The sequence below is a fragment of the Triturus cristatus genome, chromosome 1_2 (assembly GCF_964204655.1).
Source record: "Triturus cristatus chromosome 1_2, aTriCri1.1, whole genome shotgun sequence".
Taxonomy (NCBI): domain Eukaryota; kingdom Metazoa; phylum Chordata; class Amphibia; order Caudata; family Salamandridae; genus Triturus; species Triturus cristatus.
In genome coordinates this window covers 921,162,437-921,174,453 of record NC_140580.1, presented here as the reverse complement: position 1 = coordinate 921,174,453, position 12,017 = coordinate 921,162,437, and the positions used below count along the sequence as shown (strand labels likewise).

The following is a 12,017-nucleotide window of genomic DNA, read 5'->3' as shown; positions in this document are numbered from 1 at the left end:
CCCTTAGAAAAAGGATAATACCATCTTGTCTCCCATACTTTCCTGGAAGGTAAGACTAATATCAGATACTTCATATACATCCAGTATTGAATGTCTTTTACTTTAGAACCATCAATTTGTGTGTCCTTTCATTGTAGGGATAGCGTTTCTTAGAAGACAACAGAAATCCGGTGTGGAAACTTTCCAAATAGGACAGAATTTTATCGATATAAGATACCCTTGACATCAAAGACTATTATTTATTCAGGGTAAGAGATAACTACATCCATCTACCATTTAGTTACAGCCTTATTAGACAAGACTATCTTTCTAATTTGCTCTAATTTCGTGTTCAGCTATAAACAGACCCTGTATATAATAGACCAAGTCCTACCTCACAGTTGCCCTAGAAGAATTGGCAATGACGACTTAACAACCTGTATAATTGTTACGTGTTACCTTTAACAGGTATTTCTCAGTAAACATTCGTTTTCATCTTAGCACAGGGCTATCTGGTTTTTCCCTCTACAAATGGTTGCATAATCAAGAATCCTATGGTCTTTCTGTCTCCACTGATATATAAAGTCTTTCACCTCTTGGAAGGGTGTGAATCTAATTCTCCTCACTCAGGGATTTTCTGCTCACTTTCTTCCCTCTTTTTCCCCTTCGTTTCCCCTCTTCCTTTCCCCTCCCACTCTGAGACTTGCATGTATTAGCATTTTGAAAGAAATAGGCATAAATAGTTGTTCTAAAGAAAACATTAAGAACATCAATATTCCCTATTCTTACATACAATGTATTTGTATTTATATTTTCAGAACAAAGCCCCCTTTTTCTCTCTTTTTTATTCTTATTTTTTGATGGTCCTGAGAAAGGTGATCTCAACTACTTTTTCACCGAAACGTACGTAGACCAGCTACTTCACAAATGGACAACAAACTCTAAACGGATCAACCTAAGTTCAATGAGAAAAGAAATTTAACTTGCTGCTAATGCCATCACAGTAGAATGTGACAGACTACTCAAAAATTAATCTGTAGAAGGTTTATCCAGTTGTTTGTTTTTAGAATTCCTTCACGGTATATTTTTCTGTGTGTAGTATGGATGTTGGGATGCAAGAATAGTATATAAGATGTGAATGCAGATATTTATGTTTGGTTGTTGAGGGGCAAACCTAATTTGTCTTAGTAGTGTGTTTTGATAACAATGTATTTGATGCTCACATTATTGATTACATATATTCACTTGTTTTCAGTATATTTGTAAAGCACAAAAAAGAAAATATATAAATGAAATATGAATATATCTTTGATACAAAAAATCTTTTTGCTTGTTACTAAATAAAAAAACAAAGAAAAAAAGCAACAATTGTGTGTAGACATTGTACTTATGGGGAATACTGATGTGTTGTTATTCTGATCTCTGAGAGTATTTACCAGTAAAAATAAGATAGGTCGGTTAAGAGGCATTAACCTTATATATTTGATCATTAAAGACCACCACCTGCTTTGGAACAAACAATGCCTGGAGATCGCGAAGCACATTGGATAGATTATGATGTCAAGAACAATGACTGAATGACCTCCTCCTAGAGCACGGGCATATGGACGTAGAGAAACTTCATATGCATTTGTTGTATTTCTTCCTCGACTGAGAACAACCTTATTTCTTATGTTCTGTGACTTGGAGCTCGGCCTCTCTTTCCCTGAAGGCAATTGGGTATATCTGGGTTGCATGGCTTGGAGTCATGGCTGGTCCCGAGGCACCCAAGGGTGGTTCCATCACCAACTTCTGATTCTCACACGGGCGGCCCAACATGAAACCCGTCATCTTCGCAGGACATTTCTGCACATTGACACAGTTGCACATTTAAGAATATGGTGGAAACTGAAATCGGTAAGAGGGGAGCTCCAGATCTGCCTCTTTGTTTTTGGTGAAAGAGAAACTTACCTCAGCATACAGAGGTGGCATCATAATGCGACTTTGTGTCATCATGATGGGAGGTCAGTAGCACCACCTTTTAGAGCGCCAGCACTATTACGAGATTTTCTGATTTCACTCTGACGCCTAGGGATATTCACCAGGTTTGAAATCTGTGTTTAGAAGTATCCATCACTCCTGGGCAAACTTGGTGTAATTCCATATATAAAAGAGTAATAAAGTATAAAACATACAAAAAAAAAAAAAGTAGCAAGACAACACATTAGCCTTGTCCTAAAGAGTGTAATAAGACCCAGAAGGCCCTTAGATGAGAGAGTAAATTAAATCTCTTTTGATCAGTTGGTATACTAGTTCACTTGAGGCAGCTAGAAACCAGGAACCATCATGGAAAAGACTCATAAGGGGCCAATTGTTTTAGCTAATTCTGATCACCATGTCAATGTATTCTTTCTTTTTCTTGGTTTCTTTGTGCTCAGAGTCTTTTTCACTTTGTCTTCTTGTTCCCTGATTTCCATGAATGGAGATATGTTTGCACCTCAATAATATGTGATTGCAGCAGATCAAAGGTTAATGGTGAGCACACCTGGTAACACACCTTCCTGCTTCTCTATTCTTCACGGAAAGAGGAAAAGAGCAACTGAATGAAAATCTTCAATTTAGGACATGAGATATATGTATATTGGGGGGTGCTCAGTGCTGTTATAATACAAGCCAGTGTCACAGCAGCATATTCTTTGTCTCCCGATACCAAGAAAGGACTGGGATAATAAATGTAATAGTAACATCTTATGTATGCCTATTCCTGCTCTACCTGGTTAGAGGCAGAATCTGCAAAACAATTAATATGAATGCTGTTAGCCATAGGATCACACTGGTGACAGAAATCTCTGCTTGAGTACAAAACAATAGCTAAACTTGTAAAGAAACTTCATGAACTGTACGATGCCTTGATGTTTTGCTTGGGCAGTTTACACCATAAATTATGTTTATTTTACATTGTTGGGCTATGTCTATGTGATTTTGTGGCTTATTTGGCCGGAGTGGGTCACACTGGGAGTATCCATCAGGGAAAAGTGCTTAGAAGTAGAGAATGCACATACACTACTTTAAGACCAGAGGGCACCAAAGCAGTACAGGTGCAGCAAAATACAGCATTTTCCAGTTTCTACTGAACAGCAAATATTCCCTTTGGTGGTGTTTTATCAGTTATAATCTGTTTGAACTGTTTGAACTGAAAAACCCTATCCAGTTTATACAGCTGCAAAGCTACTGAGACACACAGAGCAGCATCTTGGATACAGAGGAGCAGTTCTTTGGCCATTCATGCATAGTATTTTAGCCAAACAAATGCATATCTCAGTTGCATAGGGTTCCATGTCACCTGGCTGACGTCCTCATGTCGGTTCCACTTGGTGATCAGGAGGAGCTTGGACAGAGCTTCTGGATATTGATCACGGATTTCATGACGTAGCTTCCACATCAGGTCCTTCTCATGCTCGTACAGTTCTATAGGTCCCTTCTTCTCCAAAATGTCCTTCAGAAACAGCTGCTGCTTACAAGTAAGATGAAACAAGAAAGAATGTATCCTTGTCAAAACATAGCTTTTAAGCATAGAGAATGAATGTTATTCGTGCCCTCTCTTTCCATTGATAGTGTTCTAGAAGAATTTGTTATGCAATGGTAGCGGCTTGTCCATCCTAGTAGCAGGTGGAAGAAAGGTGTGACCAAGGTATCATATGACCATGAGAGAGGTTATCCTCTCCCTATATCCCTCTAACAATGCAGAGATCAGGTATGTGAACCTAGGTAAGTGCACTTTTTGAGTTCTTATTCAAGTGACGAACAGTGTAAATGACCTTAAAAGCATTCTTTGCCACTAACCGCACAATTTTAAAGGGATATGTTCAGTGATTCTATGGAGTTTACCCTATGTCCTTAAAGATATGAAAAGCTCAGGTCTGTCCCCTAGGGAAATATTCTCCCTCTATCCTTAAAGCACTGTTTTAATCAGTTATAGGACAGCTAGTGATATCCTCTTCCTGTAACTAAACACATGTGGAACGAATCGGTGCGTGACCATTGGCGTCTGCTGCTGGTCTACCTTAAAAAGAGGATATGTCATGTGAAAGTAGAAGGCTTACCCGGGTCTAAGACACAGGGAAGGCTTTGGTTTTATAACCCTATGCTCCCAGGCCTTTAAATCTCTGTAGACAAAGGTTATGACCATAGGTATGCCCTTTCCTTCATTCCGCTTTCCTTCTACCCTCACAGATCTAGAAGGAAAAGATGGTATATGTTACTCGGAAGACAAAGTTATGTAACCGTTCGTGCCGAATCTTGGTCTCTCCTCACAGCTTTGGAAAATGTAACACTAGCAGCTACCTTTTCCTCCCATTCCTTCACCTCTGGGTTTATGTAAGGATAGAGGGAAAACTTGACCTCTCTTCTCCATCCTGAAAACTCTGTGCAAACCAAGGTGTTTTTGAGCTATCCTTACAATTCTGACAATCACTTTCTGGTAGTGTTCTACCACTTCATCAAAGTATGTATACATAGGTAAGTATAGATGTACTGTTGTTAACTCTTTATCTAAGTATCATAAAGATAGATAGATAGATAGATAGATAGATAGATAGATAGATAGATAGATAGATAGATAGATAGATAGATAGATAGATAGATAGATAGATAGAGGCAAATTAAAGGTTAGAATTATGTTATAGTTAGTTGTGGTAATAACTTCTTACCGTATGTAAAAAAGCAGAAAACAAAAAGCACAGGAACTCACTGAAAACAACACCGGTTAAAGTGATTTTATAGATGGGTAAGGTAACAAGACCTTAGCTTACGTCAAATAAACCTTAAGGATTCACTGAAAAAAACAAAGTTTAGAGTGAAGTTATAGTTAACTGATGAAATAACATAAAAACTGATATTTAAAAACAAAACACAGAAATTCACCAATTATTCTTTAATGAGCAAAATTTTACTTGTGCCCCTGCCATCCACTGCTTGACACCTCACGCATGACATGTTTAATTACATAATTGATGACATCTCAAATCACATTGTTCAGTCATTGTGACACCGTCTTTCAGGGTATGTGGGCTAGAAGAAATTCAACATGTTACCCCTGTGACCAACTTTCTGTTACCAGTGACGTGATATTGGAGATGACCTTTGACCACATGTGGAAAACAGGGCATATATGTCAAATCACCCACATTTAGTGGTTGTTCCCTTCTTTTTACTAGTATTCACACCCTTCTAATAAAAAGCCTCTATAAATTATAATGGGAATGGGGTCATCCACTTTTTAAACCTTAAACATGCACCAAAAAAGAGTTTGTTATCTATTCCCCTCATCAGGATTACACTCTTAAAGACTTCACACAACTCCCAATTTAAATGCAAGAGGTTAACAGGTATGTGTTTGATACTGAAAATACACCTTCTACCACGCCCTGTGGACAAGCTTCCATATTGTGGTCAAATACACTAAAAACATTCCTGAGATGGGCACAATGGCATATAACCTTACAGCTATGCTTACAACGCCACTGTTAGATATACATCTCTAAGTGGTATGTCCGACATTCTACATCATTCAACATCTGCAATGCCTCCTCCTCAGTGAAGTTTTGGAAATAAACATTCACACCGTATAAACATCCTTGTTACACAACATTTGTTTCTAGTACTGTATTACAACTAATTAACTATATAATGTGCCCAGACATCCACTGGTGTATAATCTATTGTCAACAAAAGAATCTGGCTTAAGCCACAACTTTCAAGCATACCTCGATAACCTACATCAGGTGCACTCAGCTTTTACCTTGTTTGACATGGAGTACTACTTGCATCCTAAGCTTTATTGATTTGTAAACAGTGTATCCTATAACTTTAAACATGCACAATCACACTTGTCTCCAGGCTTTACACAGTTTCAGTGCTAAGCACCCACAAAAATATACGCAGTAACTCTATGCTGTATATGGCTATGATATTATCAATGATGTCCTCAATGATGTAATTTGAAATGCCATCAGTGATGTCATTAATGTTATTTAACATGTCATGAGAGATGTAATGTGTGAGGTTTTAAGCAATGCATTGTGGGGTTCAAGTGCAAGCTATTGTTAGCTTATAAACTGTAGCTTTGAATTTCAGTGCTTTTTTCTTGTTTTAAATCTTTTTATCTCATTTCAACATATAATGCCACTTTAACCTTTGTTTGAGCTTTTTTTTTTTATGTAAGCCAATCCATATCTAACTATTACCATATCTAACTATAACATGATTTTAACCTGTTTGTTTTTCAGTGATCAATAGAAATTCTATACTTAACTATATATACGTACCTTGAAGATATGTTGTCGTCGATATTCTAGACCTATTATTCTTGATCGTCAAAAATAAAAACTCAATATTTTGACATACACCTGTTAATGGCTATAGAAGCACTATTTCACTCCACACTCAGTTATGTGACCTTAGAGACACCCTAACCATAAAACTCTTAGGTTACACCTAGAGCATCTTTTCGCTCTAACATTATAGAACTGGAGATAAATTATGTGATTGATAAGGCACTTTTTTGTCATCTCGCCACACAGCACCAGGGTATGTGACCTTAGCAAAAAGAGACACGCTTTAGTAATAGGGGAGGCAACCCTTGGGGCACAAGGAGCACCGTACACACAAAAGGTGATAGGAGGAGTGCTTGTAATAAGTATAACCATTGGCAATCACTCTGAACAGGGAATAGCTTCTGGACATATAATTTCACTCCCTGGGAAAGGTGCAGAGGGGAATCACAAAAGAAGGCTTGGTGGAGTACAGACAGCACTGGAAGGGACATCTCCTATGCAGGAAGATAGTACCCCCTTGTGGCTTCGTTGGAGCAGACATGTCAGCAGGCTCTGGAGACTCAATGTTGAAGGGTAGGAATGGGGTAACTTGTAAGACTGAGCTAACCTTTGTTAACAGTTGGGTGAGAAGGTCATCATGAAATCCAACTAGAGCCAACAGTGAATAGCACAGGTTAGAGAGTTAAATGGCAATAATGAAACCAACCAATGGACAGGTTGCGGATATTCCAGGGCAGTGGGGACTTCCCCCAGCAGGCTTGATAACAACCCCTTGGTACATTGTGAGAGCACCAGTACCTCTTCAGGCGTTGGGCGCACGTGCTCTCCATTTTTTCCAAGCTCGAGGATCTGAAACAACAAGAGAAGAGATAAGCCATGACCACACTGAAGGAACATAAATGAGACATAACAAAGGTAGAGGGACATACGTATAGCATGGAGAGTAGTGGAGTTAGAGAAAGGTCACGGGGTGTTACTATTGCACCAAGGTCCAACTCTATCCCACTAAAAAATCACCCTATTTCACCAAGTCTCACCAGCCAAACATAATGGTACAGCATGGTTAACATCCATCTCTGTGCTGCTCATTTCTAGAAATGTGTTCCAATGATCTTTCATTTCTGGGTTTCTTAGCTGTGCCAAGTCATAGTTCGGGCTGTTGTTGAGCAACCTGCTAGAGCAGTTGAGGATTGTACAGGTTTTGGTGAACGGGAAACCTTTCTCTTAAGTCGATGATGTGCAATTGCTTTCTATGAATGGTAAAAAGTTCACAGAAGTAAAGTCCTGACCCACTTTAAGTTTCTCAAAGGTAATAATGCACTTGACAGGTGTCTCTGCGTCTAACTGGATGCCACCAATGTTCTCACTTTCAGGTGCAAAGGTGGAGGAGTCATCTCCCCAGCCATTTCTGTGGGGAAGAGATTCCCTACTAGTCCTTTTCCTTGAGGGTGCCCTGGAAAAATCCTACAAATATTTAAACCACTGGTAAATCATTTCTTTACAAATACAAAATCTGTATATATCCTGAATTGGAAGGCAAACCACACAGATGACACGGTCATGATTTTAAAGACTTCTTCCCACCACTGAACGTGCAGTTTTCATACAAAGCCAACATGGTGATCAGGGATCACTAGACAATGAAAGAGTGAAAGAAAAAAAATGTTTTTACCTCAGAAAAAAAGTGATAGAATTCTGAGGTATGTGCCATCCGATGCCAAACAGTCAAAAAGCATCCTGTGGAAAGGAGCTGTCGTTCATAAGATAGAGTTAAAAAGGTGCAGGGTTTGGGGATCCTTGCTCAGTCAGCAGAAATGAAAAAAACTGACCACCTGTCCCTGATGTGCATGATCGGACAGTGCAGCTACTATAAGGTTTAAAGTGGCAGTGTCCGTTTTCCATTTAAAATAAATATTAGAGTGGTGCTTTCAATCTAATTTTCTAGTGACTATGCTAAAAAAAAAAGAAAAGAAAACTGTGCCCATTGCCATGTTTCTTTACAAATTACTTAAAAAAAATGAAAATGTGTATATTTAAAAAGTGTAATGGAATCCTGCATATGTGGACAGAAATTCTACTGTTGCTGAGAAGGGAAAGCCCACAACAGAAAATCGATTTTTTGCTCAGAACAAGGCTTAGCACAGAGTGAAATTGATGGTTAAATTCCTTATTGAGGTTCTTCGTCAAAACAGATTTATGGAAATGTCTTCCAAAAGTGGTTTCTGTATTTCACATCAATCAATCGGTTGAGTTACCGGTGTTCTTTCCTCAACTGATTCTGTAGCAGAACGAGCTCTACACACACTTGATTTTAGAAGAGCTCTACTATATTATGTAGAAAGAACAAAAGTTTGCAAGACAAAGCAGCTCTTTATTGCTTTTTCTCCACCACACAAAGGCAATCCCATTTCTAAATCAGGTATTGCAAGATGGATTGTTAAATGTATCCAAACATGTTATACAATAGCAAAAAGAACATTGCCAATACCCCCTAGAGCGCATTCCACCTGCAAAATAGGGGCTACTATGGCCTTCTTAGGGAATATTCCCTTAGCTGACATCTGTAAGGCAGCAACATGGTCTACACTGCACACATTCACCAAACACTATTGTGTAGATGTGATAGCGAGGCAACAAGCTAATTTAGGCCAGGCAGTACTTAAAACACTTTTTCAAACAACTACAGGTTAGCCACCGCTTTGGGAGAATACTGCTATGTAGTCTATGCAAAGCATGTGATCTGGAGTTCACATGCCTCGAAAGGAAAATGTTACTTACCCAGTAAGCATCTGTTCTTGGCATGTAGAGCTGTAGATTCACATGCGCCCACCTGCCTCCCCGGGTACCTATACCTGTTGTAGTCCTTTCTTAGCTTACATACATACGCATGGACATCTCTAGCCTACCTTTACTAACTCCATTCTCACCCTCTGCAAGAAAACAATCCAACAATGGAGATGATGCCCTTGCGCACTATCACCGAAAGGAGGAGTTCCCAACCTCATGACTGGAAAGACTTCTTCGAAGAAAAACTTGCAAATATCCGGACCCCACACTAGATGGCAGGAGTATGCAAAACATGTGATCTACAGCTCACATGCCTCAAACTTATTTTTTTTTCCAGGGACACGAGTAGGAGGTTACATATTCAGAGGTGTCTATCGTGAACAGGTTTATGTGAAAATTCACGCCAAAATCAGCATTTGGAACAGAGATTTTTAGGGGAGATAGAGGGCAAGGAACATAGTAAAGCAGGTAGGGGTTGACTAGTGATGTTGGAAAAGAACATGCGGTGGGAGCCTGAAACAAGAACCCTGTACCTTGGGCCTGTTCAGAAGGTGCCTCCAGTAGATGTTAAAAAACAAATCTAACAGAGGACAGTCTAGGGCAACAGAACACTACAGAGGCACATGGCATAATCTAGTTTCACTCTTTGCTCATACTCATTAAAAAGAAGAACTAGTCCAATGGATTTGGTGGTAGACTGAAGTCTTTGGTGAGAGAATGTTAGTAGATCTGAGTTTGGCACTAACTGGTTTAATCTGATTTTGAAGGTAGAGAGACAAATGGTCAATTGATTTTGACCCTAGACGTGGCCTTTAGTGATAAAGCTACTTTCTTGTTTAAAATATGCAGTTACACCTGTGAATATCACAATAAGAAACTTTGTATTGTCTGTACAAGAAGATGTTCTTCTTCAGTCCGAGAACTTAAGACACTTTTCACAATCAACATTCTTTCTCCTCCTCTTGCCCCACCCACAACTTGCACTTGCATATGAAAGTAGCAGAATTACCCAGAGTGAGAAAACGTCTGCAAAAGGGTAACCACAAACCAACTATTCTAGCTGGACCTACATCACAATACAAATCTTTCCAGACCCCAATCCACTCACCTTCTCAAAGGATGGATAGTACACTGGCTGGGGAGAAACAGTTGGAAAGCAGATGCGAAGGGCAGCCGCACTCTCTGTGTTCGGGTTGATTTGCACAGTTTCCATTGGATTCAACAGTTCTTTGTCATCTTTAAAACACAAAAGAAGTGTGTCAAATAGATCAAGTTCAGAAGCTCTCAGATGTACAAACAAGGCATTTCCTCATTTCGTTGGGAAGTTTCTGATTACTGGTCAATATATGTGGGAGGTACTGCTGTTTACTATGGATGACCTCAGCTTCATTTCAATGGCAATCCAATTTGATAGCCAAGTTACTCCTTTGCTCACTTGATTGTCCAAAGGTAGCAAAGGAACTTCAGTTAAATGTCAAGTCACTATAACATCTTACATTTACAAGTACAAAGAACAAGAGCTGTTACAATAAGGAAACATACAAAAAAGAGTGTCTTGGGACCTTCTGAGAAAAACCTAAAAACATAATCATGGCTTGTATGAGTAAGGCACTGAAAAACTACTTTATGGCAATAACTTTTTTTGTAACAATTAATCTTCGTAACTCCGAGATTTACTTTGGAAAACAACTACTTTATTCAGCCACTGAAGCAGAGCTTACCATGAAGCTTGCTATGATGGATTTGCTGCAAACCCCAGTTTCTCAGCAGTCCAAGGTGAAAGGATGCACAACTTACTGGGTTTCAGCTCTGGTAGCTGAGGTTAAAAAGGGGCCCGTCAAAGTCAATGGTGATGCTCCACAGTGCCAAAGGGGTTGTTCAGAGAATGTTTTTCTGTTCAGTAAGAATCATTACTGAGGAGCCGATTTAGAGGTGGGCAGACTGCCTCATTCACGCTGATAAACACCCTCCTCCCACAGCCCAAGGGAGTAGGGACCTAGGAAGCAGGCGATATGTGAGTGAATACCCTTTTTACAGGTTTCCCTCCACTGTTTGTCCCCATTTTGACTTCTAGTCACTGGTGTAATGGCTCTGAAATGCCCTGATACCTTCCAATCAGCATGTGCTCTGACCCATAAAATGGCACATGGTTGATTGGCTTATACCCAATTAGCATAGCTTAACTTATTTGAAAGTCCCTGGTATATGAAACCAAGGGCCCCTAGGACCTTTAAGTTATAGTGTCACTCGTGGATTGCTGCACTAAGGGCCAGATGTATGACCATTCAGTTTAGAGAGTTACAAATTGCGCAGAATTGCTACTCGCAATTTGTGACTCGCTGAACTAAATATAAAACAGTGTCTCAGACACTGTTTGCGATTCTCAATGGGGTTGCAAATTGCATGCCTCATCAATATTCATGAGGCAAGCGCAATTTGCGACCCCATTGGGAATGGCTAGCACTCACAGAGATGGTGACATGCTGGGGTCAGCAGACCACCATGTCTGTGACTTCTTTTTCAGTAAAGCAGTTTTTTTCATTAAATGCAGCCCGTTTTCCTTAAAGGAAAACGGGATGCATTTAAAAAAGAAAAATTTAACTTTTCAGTTTAATTTTTTAAGGGCAGGCAGTGGTCACTGGGACCACTGCCTGCTCTTAAAACATATTTTCGCACCCATTCACAAAGGGGAAGGGGTTCTCCTAGGCACCCCTTCCCGTTTGCGAGAGGGTTACCACCTACTCGAAGTAGGTGGTAAACTGCGAGTGTTTTGACATTGGAGTTAGAGTCGCTATTCGGAAGGGACGTCCTTGGCCCGCAACTTCCTAATAGCGAATTACAAACGCTATTTTGCGAGTCAGTGACTCGCAAAATAGCATTTGTACATACTACCACCATTTTTCGCTGTCACAAATGGGTTGATTTCCCTTTTGCGAC

General features: G+C 39.6%; 1 protein-coding gene across 7 annotated transcripts in view; it reads right to left on the bottom strand.

The window, feature by feature from the left end:
* The window catches only part of PIK3CD (phosphatidylinositol-4,5-bisphosphate 3-kinase catalytic subunit delta), a 671,014-nt gene that overhangs the window by 261,644 nt on the left and 397,353 nt on the right, over positions 1-12,017 (bottom strand). For 5 of the 7 annotated variants that reach the window (XM_085609767.1, XM_085609777.1, XM_085609769.1 and 2 more), the window contains 3 exons: positions 10,189-10,316; positions 7,092-7,142; positions 3,302-3,469 (listed from right to left, as the gene is read on the bottom strand). In XM_085609767.1, coding sequence (XP_085465893.1) covers positions 3,302-3,469; positions 7,092-7,142; positions 10,189-10,316 — 347 coding nt within the window. The remainder of the gene's footprint in view (positions 1-3,301; positions 3,470-7,091; positions 7,143-10,188; positions 10,317-12,017) is intronic. The other 2 variants (XM_085609774.1, XM_085609775.1) reach the window with 1 other exon arrangement.